This window comes from Eleginops maclovinus, chromosome 1, assembly GCF_036324505.1.
Source record: "Eleginops maclovinus isolate JMC-PN-2008 ecotype Puerto Natales chromosome 1, JC_Emac_rtc_rv5, whole genome shotgun sequence".
In the NCBI taxonomy this organism is placed as follows: domain Eukaryota; kingdom Metazoa; phylum Chordata; class Actinopteri; order Perciformes; family Eleginopidae; genus Eleginops; species Eleginops maclovinus.
Window position 1 is genome coordinate 18,270,793 of NC_086349.1, and position 18,129 is coordinate 18,288,921.

General features: G+C 40.8%; 1 protein-coding gene across 2 annotated transcripts in view; it reads left to right on the plus strand.

The window, feature by feature from the left end:
• LOC134870138 (metabotropic glutamate receptor 7-like) overlaps nt 1–16,521 on the plus strand; it is a 94,864-nt gene extending 78,343 nt beyond the window's left edge. The window contains exons 8-10 of one of the 2 annotated variants that reach the window (XM_063892192.1): nt 3,595–4,530; nt 11,645–11,897; nt 15,571–16,521. In XM_063892192.1, coding sequence (XP_063748262.1) covers nt 3,595–4,530; nt 11,645–11,897; nt 15,571–15,707 — 1,326 coding nt within the window. In that variant the 3' untranslated portion in view covers nt 15,708–16,521. Of the gene's footprint in view, nt 1–3,594; nt 4,531–11,644; nt 11,898–15,472 lie in introns of both variants that reach the window. The other variant, XM_063892183.1, reaches the window with a different exon arrangement.
• Nucleotides 16,522–18,129: the final 1,608 nt, after the last annotated feature.

Consider the following 18,129-nt stretch of genomic DNA (forward strand, 5'->3'; position numbering starts at 1 on the left):
ATTCCAATAGCTATCACCTTGTTTAGAAACACATAAGGAGCATCCTACTTCAAAGGGTATTCTTTTACACGTTTCGATCATTGATAATTCAATGTCACGCTGCTCCTATTCACAAAAGCTGAAATTAACGGTATAATTAACAGCTGAAGCGAAACCCAAATGAGTCCAAAGTGTCAAAATTCTTGCATCCTGTCTCCATGGCAACAGAGCTGTTGGTCTCACTGTTACCACGCTGTGTGTAATCGGGAGGTTTTCTAGTGTGCACCATTCATTGTCCAAATAACAAATGGCACCTTCATGCCCCCAGATAAATGGCAGATGATAATCTACAGAGACACCACAGAAACAACACATTTGTCAAACGGGTACACAGAAAAAAAACACACTGTAAAGAGTGTGTGTGTGTGTGTGTGTCTGTGTGTGTGTGTCTGTGTGTGTGTAAGTGTGTGTAAGTGTGTGTGTGTGTGTGTGTGTGTGAGAGGTGCAGTTCTGTAATTGTTGGCAGTTGCCACATCTGGAAGGAAGCAATGCTGTTTCTTTAGCTGGGTTCATTTTGTGTCGGACATTTGTACCTGGTGGTGATTTTCTATCTGCTGAATTTAATAGAAGACTAGAAATGAGGGTTAGAGAGAAGGTTTTGACATTCAACAAAGGTTTCTGATGCTGGAGTCCAACTTGGGTATCTGTTATGCCATATGTTGTTACCAGAGAAGCGCTTCAAATTATTAATCATTTTAAAGAAACACTTTCCAACATATTCTTAACACTATAGTTTGACTTTTTGCGACATACTATACTATTATTCACTTCATTTTTGACATTTTTGCCTCTTTGGACAAACTTTACCATGACTTGTTCAATGACATTTACAACATACTATACTACGACTTTCTTTTTAAAGGTCCCATATTGTGGCCGTTTTTACTAATCATAGTGGTACTGTTTTCGGTAAGGCAAACAGATGACATTTCCCCTCGCATTTCAGGGCACAGTACTTCCTTGACATTTCAGCCTTCCAGTAAATGGTCGGTTGGCAGAGGGTGTGCCTATTGGTCTATAACTATGGGCGTGCCAACTTGCCGATCTCCAGATTTAGTGATGTCAATTGCCCCGGAAGAAAAAAATGGAAAAAGTAAATTCTACAGCGAGGCGTTCGAGGGCAGCATAGACACGTCTTGTCTGCTTTAGAGTTTTACTCGTTACAGGGTGTACTTTGAGGGTTTGTAACTTTGCAGACCGTTTACATGCAGAAAAATATACACAACACACGAAAGGACAGGTTAAAACCGGAAAAGCATTATAGGGGACGTTTAATACTATACTGTGAATTTTTCTGACATCAAATATTATGCCTTTAAAGACATTTCAAACATACCATACTTACCTTTTACGAGACACTTTGAAATTATGAAATTTTCAACATCTACTATCCTATTTCATGATATTTCCACGATATTAAAGCCAGATAACATTTCCTGCATCTTACCATTAAAACAAATCGACATCAGGAAAACATTGTCTAACAATTGTTTCAGCACTAATTATCATTGAAGTTAACACAGGGTTCGCCCCTGATCGTCTCGCTGTAGTCCTTCCTTCTCTTCTACGATCTGCACACTAAGTCTGAAAGCTTGATCGGGATGCCAGCATGGAGCCAGGTCTCTGTAAAGATGTGGAGACAAAGGTCTTCAGTCTTATTTTGTTGGGTTAACATGCAGTCTAGTTGTATCCAGGTTATTACTTTGCAACCAAACATCAGTTATAAATCGCACTAATCAATCACTTTTTTGCATAAGAAATGTGTACTTATGTATTTTGTGAAAAACAATACTTTGATATTCTTTTAACTTTTTAGCGATATACTATACTATGAATTTGTATGACATGACTGTTTATGTCTTAATTACATACCATAGTATTACTTTTTATTTCATAATATACAATTAGTTTTTACGGCAGATTTTACCATGACAATGTTTAGGATTTTATATGAGCAACTATAATATGACTTTTTACAGCATACCTTTATGATGAACTTCTATGGCATACTACAACATGACTCTTTCTGTTTGGCATCGGCATACAAGACTATGACTTTTACTATATACTCTACCATGACTGATAACGGCATACAATACTATGACTTACTCTACCATGACTGATAATGGCATACAATACTATGACTTTTTACTATATACTCTACCATGACTGATAACGGCATACAATACTATGACTTTTTACTATATACTCTACCATGACTGATAACGGCATACAATACTATGACTTTTTACGGCATAATTCATTATGACGTTTTGATGACATATTAAAGAGTTCCTCTTGAACTTTTATTAAATAACATACAATGACTTTGAATGGCACACTATATTATGACTTTGTCAGGTATACTTACTCAATGAATTATAATGACTTCATGACATATTACACTCTGACTTTTTAATAGCTTTACTATACCATACTATTTTAGGTCATGCGCCTTAGAGCTATTAGAGCTCTGAATCTCCACAGGGTTCCTTTTCATGAATTCACTTCACATCAAGGCATAATGCACACAACAGAAATGATGCTGGAAACTAATTGCTGTTCATTTTCAGTATAGTTTTATGCCATGCCACTCAACAATTTTAATGTAGGCTGTTTCAAACTCATTGTCTCAAAGCACCCTTTAAATCTGTCGCATTAAATCAGTTTTAGAGGGCAATAAAAATCTGTTTAACCATCATACTACTGGAATATGTAGTTTTCTATGTTTCTTTCTGTTTGTTGGACTCCAAATGATTTATTTGGTTACTTGGTTCATACTGTGTATTGCTGTGGAACTGCCACGTTGGAAAATCATTAATCTTCTGCTGCTTTTAAAGCCATAGATCAGTACACTTTCAAAATAAATCAAAGATCAGCACAGAGTATTATGAAAGCTTCTTTAGCACACTGACAAAATATGTAAGAACCTTAAAAAATTCAATTTCTTCACAGCTTGTTGAAGGCGACTTGTACGTTGAGATTAAAGTTTGAGCCTAAACCATGAAACACCTCCGGGCCTTTTTGAATTGGACTTTCAGATAACTCTTCTGTGTGCCTGTATACGGATCTTTTCATATTGATGACAAGATCATAAATAGAAATAGCTCTGCAAAGTCTAAAAGAGGCATTTTGCAATCTTATAGTCCCATTTTCCTTCTTTATCATCACATATTTCATACCTGGCTTCTGTATTAAAACATAATGTCTTTTGCATCTCGCATTTCTTTATTTCACTGAACAAAGGTAAGCTCTGTTGCCATGGTGATTTCAATTAAATTCAAGAATAAGAAAAGGCAATCCCTCTGAAATTGGCAATAAAGATGTTTTACTGTATTAGGTAATTGTGTTTTTCAGCTGCATTGTACTTGGTTTTTGCAAAGCATGTTACCTCATGAGAAAAACAATATAGGAATTAGGAGGGAATGTTGTGGTCAAACACAAAATGCGAGTACCAAACACTATCCCCGTGAATGTTTATATTCAGTGGTACTTCTGGCTTACTGCTCCATCACTAACCCTATCTTCTTGCGCTGTGTGTCATCTCTCTACCAGCTGGAGGAGCTTCAGTGGCCAGATGGGGAGCAGGAGGTGCCAATCTCTGTGTGCAGCCTGCCCTGCAAAACTGGAGAGAGGAAGAAGAGGGTAAAGGGCATGCCATGCTGCTGGCACTGTGAGCTATGTGATGGCTACCAGCACCAGTATGATGAGACTTCCTGCAGACTTTGTGCCTACAACATGAGGCCCAATCCTAACAGAACCGCCTGCCAGCCCATTCCGATTGTCAAGCTGGAGTGGCACTCTCCCTGGGCAATAATCCCCGTCTTCCTGGCCATGCTTGGTATCATTGCCACCATCTTTGTCATGGCGACATTTGTACGCTACAATGATACGCCCATCGTGCGGGCATCGGGCCGAGAGCTGAGCTACGTGCTGCTAACAGGCATCTTTCTGTGTTACATCATCACATTCCTCATGATTGCCAAGCCTGACGTAGCCGTGTGTGCCTTCAGGAGGATCTTCCTGGGCCTGGGCATGTGCATCAGCTACGCAGCGCTGCTCACCAAGACCAACCGCATCTATCGTATCTTCGAGCAGGGCAAGCAGACGGTCACGGCCCCTCGCTTCATCAGTCCCACCTCACAGATTGCCATAACTTCTAGTCTGATCTGCGTGCAGCTGCTAGGCGTGCTGGTTTGGTTCGCCGTGGACCCTCCTAACACCATAATCGACTACGATGAGCAGAAAACGATCAACCCCAAGCTGGCCCGTGGCGTGCTGAAGTGTGACATCACAGACCTACAGATAATCTGCTCGTTGGGCTACAGCATCCTGTTGATGGTGACCTGCACCATCTACGCCATCAAGACAAGGGATGTACCAGAAGACTTCAATGAAGCAAAGCCCATCGGATTCACTATGTACACCACATGCATAGTCTGGCTGGCCTTCATCCCGATTTTCTTTGGCACGGCCCAGTCGGCAGAGAAGGTGAGTCATTTCTTTTTCTATTGCTTTCCCTCCCTCTCTTTGTGGGCACTCTTCTCTTTGTCTGTGTCTCTCCCTCTTACAAATTTTGCTTTCATTCTTTTGCCCTGTTTTTATCTTGTCCAAACACATGCGCAGATGCATTTGTACAAACACAAAATGAAAACTCAAGCAGTTTATAAAGAGAGCACAAACACATGTATATACACACAAACACACACACACACACACACACACACACACATTTAGTGAATGTATAAGTTATGGGTTCATTTTCTCTTGATTTCACATTCACACGGCTCCGACGTGCATGGAAACCACACTAGGACCACCCCAGACAAAAATATCCATAGAAAGGCGAAGAGTGGGTTGATGTTAAGCACCAGAATCTTGAAATTCCAAAGGGCTGATACGGATGGGGGTGCTGGCAGCTCCAGGTGCCATCATCTTAGCGTTCACGCCTTGGCCTCAACATATACTATTATGCATTATTCTGGAGATGGAAACAAGCTGGCTGTGGAGCAGGAGAAAGAAGAGGAATGCATGGAGAAATGGGGGGATAAATACAAGTTGATTCAACGCATTCCATCTCTCGACAGCTGCGCTCTACTCAACAAAGCATTTGACATTCGGTGCTACTGGAGTTGATTGAGAATATGACATTTTGACCCGACACACTAGTCATTGCTTATCTGGTGAGCACTGGGCAGAATACAGATGCATGCATCGGCAGGACTTGTAAGCAGCGCATGCTACTTGACAGGCCGTGTGTATAAGACGGCATGTAGGGGCAGTTTTCCACTCACAGAATATCGATGCTGACAGGAAAGTGTTACTCCTAACCTTTTGAGAGGCATGCCGCTCAATATCCTTCCTACTAAGCTACCGCATGAGATGGATCAGAAACTGATTTTCTTCATCTCAATTTGCTGCTGATTTCATAGATGAATTACACCCTCAGCGGCGATTAGGAGTTCATTATGTTACTCGCAGCGACTAGCGAGGCAGTAATGTGTTTATCTTTCCTCTTTATACAGTTAACTCTTGTTCAAGCCAGATCCTATCTTTCTGTCACCTCCAGTTCACACCACAGCATCATGGTGTAATGGCCTTTGTGGGCGCACTTCTGCTCACTCCCTAGCCACTGCAAGTGAGAAGAGCCTTTGCATGTCTTGAAAACTCCCTTTGCAGAAGCTGCAGTGAGCCAAAGGTCTCCATTATCATCCATTTTTACAACTTTCTTAGACTTGCATTTTAAGTATGAGCACACATTGCTCACAACATCCCCCCCCCCCAAAAAAAGGAAATGTGTCATTGTTGATTGATGACGGATAGATGCTCTGTGGCTCTGTGTGTGCGTGTGAATGAACGGTTGGAGGCTGAATGGGATACAGTGTGATGCATTTTACTATATCCTCACTTCCTAACTACCTTTTTTTTAATTTTAGATGTGGCTAAATACTACTTACAGATTACAATAATTTCTGTCAACGCATGTAGTCCAATATCAAAACAATGGGAAGCCAGCTGCAAGTGATAATCCAATATGATTGCTGTTTTACCTTGTGTTGTATTGAATTGTAATGTGTTGTATTGTAGCAAAGACTGCACTGAGTGGAATTGCTTTAACTCAACACCATTTAGCTGCCCATATTGTCCACACCTGTGACTCCCTTCCCCTCCCCTCTGTTTTGCCCATTCAAACCAACGTTGGGGGAAGCCATGCGAAAAACAGTAACAAAAGATCACAGAGCCCTCCCCCAGACTCCTGTGCACCTGCATTTGCTCAGTACACTATTTAACACTCTCAAGTTAATGACTGTGAGAGTCACCAGCATCCAAATTCAGATGTCCTCGGGCCACATATGACTTTTAAAAGAAACTCTGAGCCTGTAAGTTAGTGTTCAAGAAGAGCTTTGAACATCAGACAGCATAGAAGTGTGAAAGAAACAGCACTAACAAATTCACAAAACAGTTTTCCACATGATAGTATTTAATGAAGCAATAATGAATACATTTAAAAGGTTGCTGTCACTAAACATGAGAAGTCTCTTGTTTGGTAACATCATTGACCACAAAATTCCTTACAGTTCAGATGAGAAGGAGTATGATATACTGAAACGTTTTCCCTGAGGCTGAAACTATCTAGACGGAAACTTTCTAGTAAAACACCCACAAGATTAAGTCACGCTTGAAGGAGAACTTCATGTCATGAAAGCTAACATACCTCAATACGTGTATAGAAAACACTTAGGCACTTGTAAGATGTCTCCTTTACCCACAAGCACTCTTTGAGAGACCAAACTGCCAAGTATCATTAGTACTGACATACTATATTTGCCCAAAACTTCCTTATTCCAGCTTTCAGTATGTTACATTTAAATTGCAACTTCTAATCCTCCGGTCTCTCTCAAAAGAACAAATGGACTTGAGGGGAATTGAACTAGACACTTCTCCCAGAGATTTGGAGTCTTTTAGAGGCAGGAGTAGCTCAACAATCGGCTTGGGAACAAAAGGGTCACAGGTAGCAAGTCACTAGGCGCCATCCTGGAATCACCCGTCATCTCGCCATATATAATGCATTTGTATTGGTCCTGTTTGTGTGTGTGTGTGTGTGTGTGTGTGTGTGTGTGTGTGTGTGTGTGTGTGTGTGTGTGTGTGTGTGTGTGTGTGTGTGTGTGTGTGTGTGTGTGTGTGTGTGTGTGTGTGTGTGTGTGTGTGTGTGTGTGTGTGTGTGTGTGTGTGTGTGTGTGTGTGTGTGTGTGTGTGTGTGTGTGTGTGTGTGTAAACCATTATAACAACCAAGTAAAACATATCGTTTTCTATTAATAAACTAAAGCTTCTTCTTCTTATGAAAAGGAAACGTGAAATCCTCCTACCTCAGTTGTTTGACTTAGTTTCAATCTGAGCAAATTGCACCAGAGGCAGACTGCAGGCAAAAAGCTGGAGCTGGTCAAGTGTTATAGAAAGTTGTGGGTTTTATTTGGAAAATTATGATACAAATTATCTAGATATGAGGATTTATTAATCAAGTAGGAGAGAGGGAGACGTAACATCCCCTAAAAAGACATTTTTCACTTTGTCTGAAATTTGCAGTTCAAGGTATGTGTGAGAAGTACTTGCAAGTTACTAATTTCCAACTTAAATGCTAAAATATAATAAAATTACATAGGAGGTTATTCAAATAAGGTAGATCTCTGCCTCACCCCGATTCTGAAACCCATTCCAAAAGGTCATATGGAAATCATCACCTGGTTTCATAAAAGTCGGCCCAGTATTTTTCCATTATGTCTGACAACAGAGAAATAAATTGAAAACAAATGTCCTTGGCGGATGTGATAAATAGCATAAACAAGGATTTATAGAAATATGTTATTTATATAATGAATGTTAAGTAAACACTGGCAAGCTGCTAAAAAACATTTCATGCAAATTAAAATAGCAGGTAATTTGACTCAGCTGCATGAAATTATCATACCAGTGCTTATACCAAACATGCCACACACAAACTACATCTGTTGTTCAGGGAACACAAAGCAAAGATGTTGGAAAGCCTGTGTGGGCTGTGGCACGCCCCTCCACAGGTGGGAGAAAAGTCTTGGGAAATAAACTGAAACAGGTGATCACATGTCCTGCTACTGGCTTTATAACATTACATTACTATATTACATTTTACCTCTCTTTATGAAGATAATGTTGTCAAGTTTGAGCAATAAATGTATGATTTCCACCCTGTAAGTTGTTGGTTCTGACAGAATAATCGTTGTTGGAAAGATGCATATTCCCGATAGCAACAAAAGTTTGGAGGTTTCTGCAGAAAGTTTCAAAAAATGTCAAGAAGTTATTGCCATCAAGCTTTTCCAAAACATTTCTCCTCTTATAAATATTGCCCTGGTTGTAAAAGTTAAGAACCATCACATGCTTTCACCCTTATTGCTAAAGTTTGGATGAAACATCCAGTAGGATTTTGTAAACAGCAGCACTGATTTCAACCTTAAGCACGCCCGATGGATACAGGCACTAATTAGAGAGAAACATATCACCTTGAGGTGTAAACACATCAAAAAATGTCAGGGAAACATCAGTGTCAAGATTGTTGGATTGATGATGTATTAATGATCTGCTCTAACACATGTAAAGCAGCTTATATGTGTGACAACATCATTGTTTTGTGTGTGCAGGAAGTCCCTATTTCTGGGCTTCAAACTAGAGTCAAAACGAGGGGAAGCCGTCCGCACGGAGAGCAGTGGCTCCAATTTGGAATAGGTCTTTGCAGCACAAAGCCAGACAGAGTTATTCATGATGAGCCCAGCTAGAAAGTAGGCCACCCAAAACAACAAGAGACATCCAGGTAGTTGAGCGGGGACTGCAAATCGCCTGGATTCATTATTGAAGGCATTCTCGAACAGGCCGAGTGCATCCTAATTGTCCCTTACTGAATCAATTCCTTATCACTGTGTGCATTTGTAGAACTCAACCATACCACACTAAATTGCCTTTGCAGTAAGTATATCCCTGGTGGGTGTAATTATGAGGATCACCCTTCAACAGCTTTTTGTCTAAATGTCGCTTCTTGTGGCGTTTGTTGGCATTTCGCTTGTCAGTGGGATGTAAAATTCAAAAGCAACCGTTTGATTTGATGCTTGATGAGGACGTTAATAAATCATTACTGCAGCTATAAATAGAGAGTTGCCAAGCAGTTGTGAAAATTACTTCATGTATTTATTTATGTTAAAGCAACGGGAATTAATTATGAATGTTCTGTGACAAGCTAAACATTCGAGTGGTGGGTGACAGGGGCTATGAATTTGGGTCAAGCTCATCGAGAGGCACAATGAAAAATCCTGTCTCGGTGATTAGAGGCAGTAAGGAAAAGGATTGGGTTGTGTGTGTGTGTGTGTGTGTGTGTGTGTGTGTGTGTGTGTGAGACTGTGTCTGAGAGAGTGGAGCCTATGTATCTACACGTTATTTGTGTGTCTGTTTGCTTGTGAGAGATGAGTATGAGTAAGCACCCAACACTCATTGTGCGCCCGCTCCCGAATCAACTCCCCTGCATGGTCAATAAATCAGCTCTGATAGGGTCAGCATTGCCGCGTCTAAGGTATCAGAATCTCATTAAAGCTTATTCCAGCCGTGTTTAGTTGCTCGCACCAAACTCTGTGGTGTTGCTATGGATACCAGACAGGTTACCAACTACCAAACATGGAAACACAGCCCATGATGAAGATTCTTTGGTGATTATATTTGACCCCACATGGACTGCTCGCAATGCTTTGATCGGTCGCCACGAATATCTAATCACAAACGGTGGGAGTTCATAGCTCAGACTCCAGCAAGAGTAAAACATTTCCGCTCTCCCACAGCTCGGAGTCACACAGAACAGAGTGCACTGAGGGCATTGTGATATTCATACAGTTATTAATGCATGGTGCGCCAGCCAGATCACTGCCTCTCATGCTGCTCCGCAGAAACAGGAGGCAATAGAGAGAGACAGAGGCAGTTGAGTGTATTGGCATGTTGATGATATCACGCTTCACAATGGAGATTGCAAGACAAAGGCATGACTGGCATGTAAATGAGTGCCTTGTAGGAAATAAATTACTGTTAGTCTTGCTATTTGCCAAGAAAAACTCTATGCAAATGGTGACATTTCTGCCTCTCAATGAATCGGTGAGCATTTCGCTGCTTTGCAGATACAGTGCACTGGCTAATGTGTTTACAATGGTATCCCCTCTCTGCTCCCATCACCAGTGGCTGGCATCATATACGTGACATCTAATGTTTTCGAGTGCAGTAGATTAGTGAAGGGGCTTGGGTGATCTGCACTTGAAACAATAATTTCCCCTCTTGAAGCAATTCTTCCTCCTCTAAGACTCTTAAATGAAAAAAAGAGGCTCTTGCGTGCTGAATTACTGACCTCCCTACTTCTTAGTGAAATCAGCACCTTATGATCAAGTCACAGTATCGAATTTGAGTCCACCTATATTGCAGCGTGATCTGGGTTATGTAAGCTCGTAATTACCACATATCAATGTGAAAGTTGTTATGTAACCTCTGTAGGGAATGTTATGTAGGAAGCGTTTAAGAGAATGTACCTGTGTAGTGCTCCCATGAATGGTGTTCTTGTGAATGATCTTACCACTTAACATAGTGAGAGCCCTTCACAGGCTGCACTCCACTGCATGCAGAGCTGGAGAAAAACAAATGGTAGACCTGCTGTATAGCGCAGACGCAGTGTTGTTTGTCCATGCTCTACTCTAGGACAAATGAACATTGTACTGCGACTGGCTACAGGAATTGTTAGTGGAGGGGGAAGTAGCTCAGCGGCTGAACATTGGTCTGATGAATTCCTGAGTGGTGAGAGAAATGATCCGAAATAAGGACAAAGGAAAGAAGACTTCAACATGTGATGGACAGTGTAGTCTATCAATCAAGGATCTGGGTGGACAAACTGGTAGAAAGGAGGCCGGTTAAGGAGGTTTAGCTACAGTCATAGTGATGCTTCTGCTATTGTTATTAATACGCTTGAACTGTCTTCAACTTGACTAAGTAGCTCTGGGTCAGGCTTTCAATAATGCTGCTGGGTTATTTCACCGTACGCATGATTGCTCTGTCTCTCCACAGCCACACATTGCAAATATCCACATTCCACAACACCTACAGTGTGTATCTGAATTCAACGTTTGGTTGTCAAAAAAATATTTTGTGTTTTAACAGAAATATCAGTTATTATGAAAAGTGTTTTGCATGATATAAGTAAAACAAACGTTTTCTCCAATGATGCTTAAGAAGAGTTACTCCGTTCTCCAGGGTTGAGAAAATGACAACGGCCATGAACTTTTTTCGCTGGATGCTCACATTCTGTTATCAGGCAATGGTTATTATTAGGCTTTTGCCTCCTCGCTGTGCTCCACAGTGTGACTGTCTGTAATTGGACACAGATGTTAAACCACCATCTTTGTCTCTCATTATTCTTGATAAGATTTTTAAATGGTTTTTTTTTGTGTGCTACATGGAACTGCCAAATCTCCTAAAAAGGAATTGCCCTTTTTATCATATATGTTGCCATTCGAGTCTGTTCCAAAATCACCTTTCTCCTGTCTGTGCTCTCTTCCAGCTGTACATTCAAACAACCACCCTGACCATCTCCATGAACCTTAGTGCCTCAGTAGCACTGGGCATGCTCTACATGCCCAAGGTGTACATTATTATCTTCCACCCTGAGATGAACGTACAAAAGAGAAAGCGTAGCTTCAAGGCTGTGGTCACAGCTGCAACAATGTCATCACGTCTGTCCCAGAAACCCAACGAGAGGCCCAACGGAGAGGCTAAGACTGAGCTGTGTGAGAACCCTGCTGCTGACCCCATGAGTAAGTATCCCTATGCACAAAGAACAAAACACGTTCAGAACATATCACTGATTTGAAGATCAGAATGCAATAGTTATTTGGCCGCAATGCAAAGAAAATGTCTGTGCCCAAAATCTGTTCTATGGGTAAGGGGAAAGAATGGTTGGAATTGAATAAAGTGAAAATGATGTTGATTCACAAATCTCATACAAATAAAACACAATGAGAAATTGTACAATAATACATTACCAAATTGATTGCATTATCTATATTGTACCAAATGGTGAAGATAAGCATTACTGTATGTACAATGATTTCCTCAATGGAAAAATAATGTGGTAATTGCGTCCAATCACAACTTTCAAAACCAAAAAGAAAATCCAATAGGCCTTTCTGTCCCCCCAAAAGTCTTCAAAGAGCGTATAAAAGGCCAACTGTTTTCAAAGGATTAGTCCAAAACAACAACAAATAAATAAATCATTTTTAAAAAGCGCAAACATATTTTTGCATAGTCTACTATCTATTATGCATTATCTATTTTCAAATCTAAAATGCTTTTTCTATATTTAATCACACACAGCCTAAACATATCACTGTCCGTTCTGGAATGTCAAAATCAAGTCAAATTATTCACGAGTGTAATTAGTAGATTTTGATAAACAGATTATGCATTTACATGTAGAGTATTTAGGAATCACATAAGGTTTGGTTTCAGTTTGTAGTTTGAGTATTATTGACTAATCTTTGAGCAGGCTTTGGTTTAATGCATGTAAACGGTCCTGGACAGCAAAATAGGCAGGAAACTTTTATTAGCTTGTTTACTAGCTACTTGTAAAAAAAATCTTGCTATAGACGTCATCTCTCAACTAAAACTCTATCCTTGACTCTAAAGCTAACACAATGAGCAGCGCACAGAAAAGGTATTCTTGGCACAGAAATCTTCTGGCCACCAGATCTTCTTGAAATAGTGGCTTTTGCCCCGAGGTACTAATCGCATTTAGACAGATAGCAAACGGGGTGCTGGGATTGCCAATATGTTAATAAAGCTTAAATAGAGATCAGGGTGTTATACAGACCACAAAGAGCAAGGAGCTGAGATCTACATATATATCTGTGCCGTAGAGCTTTTGAGTGGTCATATATCCTATATTCCCAAGAGGGGCAAATGAGAAGTCTTTAGCTTCTTTCCTATTTCCTCACTGGAAAGTCCCATTCCAGGAATTTAATTGGGTGGTTACTTGGGTAAAAAGTATGTGTAATTTCCCTTAGAATGGATCTGGTTATCTTGGGTTCCCTGATAAATGGTTAGACCTTTAGCTCAAGTGCACAACAGTGAGCTCAAAAGAAGGGGGAGGGGGGGCTCTGGGAAGAGATTTTAAGAAGGAGGGCTTTGATGCGAGAGTGGAGGAGATTATCTGTCGCTGTGGCTGCATGTTACTCATACCACCCTTCATCCAAAACAGTAAGCATGATCCTGTTAGCAAAGATAATACTGGGTATTAGTATGGGAGTGGGGATGCTGACATTCTTCCTTAGTTTCATAATATATTGTTTATTTGTGGCAAGAAACACCAAAAGTTGAAAGGGTTTTAGACGAAAAAAAGCTGCCAAAGCTGGAATTTAGATTTAGCTCTCGTCTAGTTGACAGGATAGAGACAAAAATGACTGACAGCTCATGCAAATCGCACATCACAGTCTCCAAAGACCTCCTCTCCTGCAGCGCTTTCTAATCACAGAGTGATCACGGCACCCACAGGTGCACGAGCCCCTCAACCCTCTCTTTGAATTATGCCTACGAGATGACAGATTTTACTGGAAATTTCTCCAAACACCCAACAGTTGTCACACTGATCTGTCATTGTCAGAATACGCTTATGTGTGCGTACAACTACAAGTGTGTATCTGTGGGTGTGTTTTTCAATGTGTGTATCTGTGTGTGACTGGATGTGTGAGTTACGCACATATAAATTAGACTGCTGATGCAAGTGTATCAGGGGATCGGGAACATATCCTTGCCAGTCACACATGTGGCTCAATGAGAAAATTCACTCTGCATTGAGGTTGAAACATCTGCCGCAGCAGCACATCAAAAGTCCCCAAGCAGGGCATGCAGTCCACACAAGGCCCTCCCAAAAGTGCACCGTGTCATCTGTTCTGTGTGTCTCTCACCTTCTGTCTCTCCTACGTGAATATCTTCTCGCCTCATCGCCCCTCCCAGCACACTCTCCTCTTCTTGCCCTTCTTTTTTGACTGCAAAAGAAGTGACATTTATTAATCGCAAATTTATGTGCATGACTGCCCTGAAAACCTGAACCGGGCCTCGACCATCCCTTGAGACTGTCCGTCAATTCCTGTAACCATCAAAGCGCCAAATACCTCCATTTCAGTACCCATCAGCCCTGTGTAAGATGGCTCGGAGTGATTTACGGGATTAAGAGCATTAGCTGTTCTGCAGATTTACATTGGTACTGATACTGTTTAATATCCTCATGATTACGCCTCTGAAAGACCTTGCAAATGACAGATATTTGAAATGCTTCATTGTGCTGAAGGAATGTGTTTTCCAATATAGATCAACCAAAGCGGGCTGATGTTTTCCTTCAGATTTCATTTAATAAACAATAAGTACTTTGGGAAGAAAACTTAACCTTACAGAAATCGGCGAAACTAAATATAAGAGAAGTTATGGGCTGAGATTAATTATCCACTGTTGAACTATTGAACTATCGAACTGCTAAGGAATGTATAAATCCCACACACTCACACACGCACACACACACACACACACACACACAAAAAAAAATAAAGCCTGATTCTCCTGACTGTTTATGGTTAAGAGCAAGAATCTGTTGTACAGTTACTGATGTTTTATTCATCATACTTGCTGGCCAAGACTACAAAATGCAGCTGTAAAGAAATGGTGCGACTTTAATTGCATAGCCCATGGGAGCTGGTCGCCATAGCAACATGAACGCAGTAGAATAAGAATTTATAGCAATGTCTGTGATTAAGATCATGTACGAGGATCTTCTCCTCTGTACAGAAAAGACAACGCACACATACACACACATTTTTGTCCTAATCCTAACCCCCACATGCCTACACTAAAATAGACAAACCTTGACTCCTCACAGCCTTCACCGGAAGTCACGACAAGCCGGAAATGCCTTCACTCTGAAGGTTTGTAATTTGGTTCTCATAACGATGGATAAACAGGGGGAAGTGCACAGAAACGCACACAGCACCTAGGCACACAGCCACATTCTGATATGTTTCCATGGCAATCCAGGCTGGGATCATGTTGCATGCCCTAGCATTTGTTCGGTGCTCACTTGTGTGGTGTTTGTGTTTTTTATCCCTAGTTACATCTGAAAATAGAAACTAAGGCTGCACACGGGGGCATTGTGAGTTGAAATGATACACTGCATAAAAAATATTGCAACTGATTGCACACAGCTGGTGATAAGGATGCACAGCAACAGAAGAAAGAGTTTTAAAATCTGTCGATGTTTCGTTGCTTCTTCAAAATCCTTGTCTTGTTTTTCTTTCAGCCATCCTCAAAGTGAATCTTAATAGGTTTTTTTCTCTGATTTCAGGTCAAGCCACCAAGAAAACATATGTGAGTTACAACAACCTCAGGATCTGATCTGCTTGAAAATGAATGCTGTTTGTCGTTTATCTGTGATTTGAAAAGGGAAGGGAGCTGTAGAGAAACAGAGAAAGACACACAGAGACATGAGAGCGAGCGCTGGCATCCCAGCACCACCTGCAGTACCCATGCACTTCAGGACTGTGGAAAGCATCCAATCTTCATCCAGACATGATACATGAGTCCTGACAGAGACTAGCGGCTGTAGGTCAGTGTGGCTGGCTCCGCCTCACTAAACTAAAGGTTTTAAACTTGTGTTGTGGCCCCTTTCTCTTTGACAGAGAATAACTTGCCTGCTAAAAGGGGTCACTGTGAACGAGAACAAACCACGAACAAAACAAAAAAAAGGACAGTGGATGTGCTTTCAAGATATTTTCTTTTAAAATGTCATTAAAGCCATATTCTCTTGGGGTTCCCGTTATCTGATTTCTGTTTTGTATCGTTTAAGTGGTTTTCTTCTGTGCCTCTTTTTCTTGCAGTTGATTTCATTACCTTGAACAGCAAGCTCTGCCACATACAGTACTTTGTTTTACTGAATCAACTCCAATCAGTCCCAGATTAATATTATGTTAGAGTGATGGGCATTGTAAGTATATTTTTTGTAAATAGTTGAGAGTATTTTCATGTTTGGAGTACAAAAATAGATATCCAGTCTTTGTTCAATTGGATTTGGATGGTTATGAAAAGCACCACAAAGTGTTCACTTTGCATGTGCCAATGTATGTCTGTTCTATTTGATGTAAACCAAAAAAAAAAATGAAATAAATCCTGAAAATGACAATAAGCTTCAGCATCCTTCTGCCGTTTGTTTCCTTTACCAGAACTAGACTTCATTAAATGACAGAATATGGCTTTAATCTGTTGTTTAATTGACCTTCCCTGTATCTGAAAGCATGTTTGTTTTAAATATAGTTTGGTACTGGGTATATTATGCCTAATTATTGTGTGGGAAACATTATTATCAGAACAATCATGCAAGTATGTTGTGATGTCTGTCAAATTATGAACATGTAATAAAATAATTTTGTTAACTTTTATACAATTAAATCAGACAACATATCATAGTTATTTCTAGGCTTGTGCGTGAGTATGAGTGGGCATGTTTGTTTTTCTAGCACGAGAGAGCGCTGCATGTTTGAACTGCTGTATGTACAAGTATAATTAATCACTGTGTTGTTTATGGGTTTCTGTAAACCAAGGAAATGTTATGTGCTCGTTTACTGTCTCACCCCATGACAGGGCACATTAGCGATCTCGCTGAACATGTCCTGCCATGCAAAGGAGATGAGACCCTGCAAGAGGAGAGGATGTCCACCATCCGACTCCTTTACTCACCTTTTGCTCCTTTCTGTCACATCCGTTGTTTTCTCTCGCTGTTGCTCCACCGCAGTCTCAACACCAATCCCTTACATGAATAATAAAACATGTCAGATCAATTTGTCCTCCTGATGGGCCAGCCTTTACGAGCTAACCGCTCTTTATTCCTGTGCCTGCCAGCGAGCATAATGTTAGTATTTTCAATATTGATTATTGTATAAAACATGAATAGGCCACGCATGAGAGACCTCTGTTTCCACACCCGGTAAGCATCTACCTCTTGGCTGTTACATCCGCAAATGATATATTTCCAAGAGATGCTGATTCGTCTATTCTGTGTTTGTGTGAGAAAGAGAGCAATAGTGGGGAAACGAGGGAATGAAATCCTTACCCACACAGGTTTTCTGTTGTTTCTCTTTCCACTTGTCTGGCTTCTCTCTCTGCTCCTGTGGGACCAGATGGTCTTTACTTCTCATACACACAGTCTGTCATTTTCTGTCGAACACAGCCAAGAAAAATCCCACTTATGCCCAATTACGACCAGCCTCTCCCCTACTAAATTAATTGCCTGTGTCAGTGTCTGTGTGTAAGAAATCATAGAGGCTGCACAGCATTTAGAGCTGCAGCTCAGCAAAAAACAAAGCAATAGTACACAGCTCAAGCTAAAGTATGTTGGTATGAAGAAAAAACTTTGAGTGAAGCAAGCATTGATATGCAGAACATATTTATGACATGGCATTATTCAGGAATCTGTTTTTACTTACTGAAAATAGTGCAAGGTATGCATTTCTCCAGCTCCAAACTCTCAAGGCTCCTACGTAAGGGCCCACCTGCTCAGCATGCACCTGTTCTGTAGGTAGCAGTTTCCTGGGAAACATCAAAGAGAGGAAACTAATCACGGTGGACTGATAGAGAGCAGGGCACACTCCACCAGGAGAGTTTAAACGTTTCAACTCTTAAGGACAGTCAATTGCAGGTTTTATAAGGGAAGTTGAAGAGTGTATTTTAAAAACTAGAAAAATGTACACAGGCTTTCCAAAGAGTCCTGACTCTTAAGAGCTGTCTGGTTTTAACGTTGTCAAAAGTGTCCTCAATGTGTAAGAATTACAAGTTTCCCTGACCCAATTTGGATGACAAGGTGACAGCACTGCTAGACAAAAAGTATTTTTCAGCGCGTGCCACATGTGACATGTAGAAGTCCCAGCGCCAAACAGCTTTCTTCCATCTTGAGTTTTCATGTCACTTTGGTCCAGCTCCGCCTTTGAAGAAAGCCTTCCTTATCTTGTC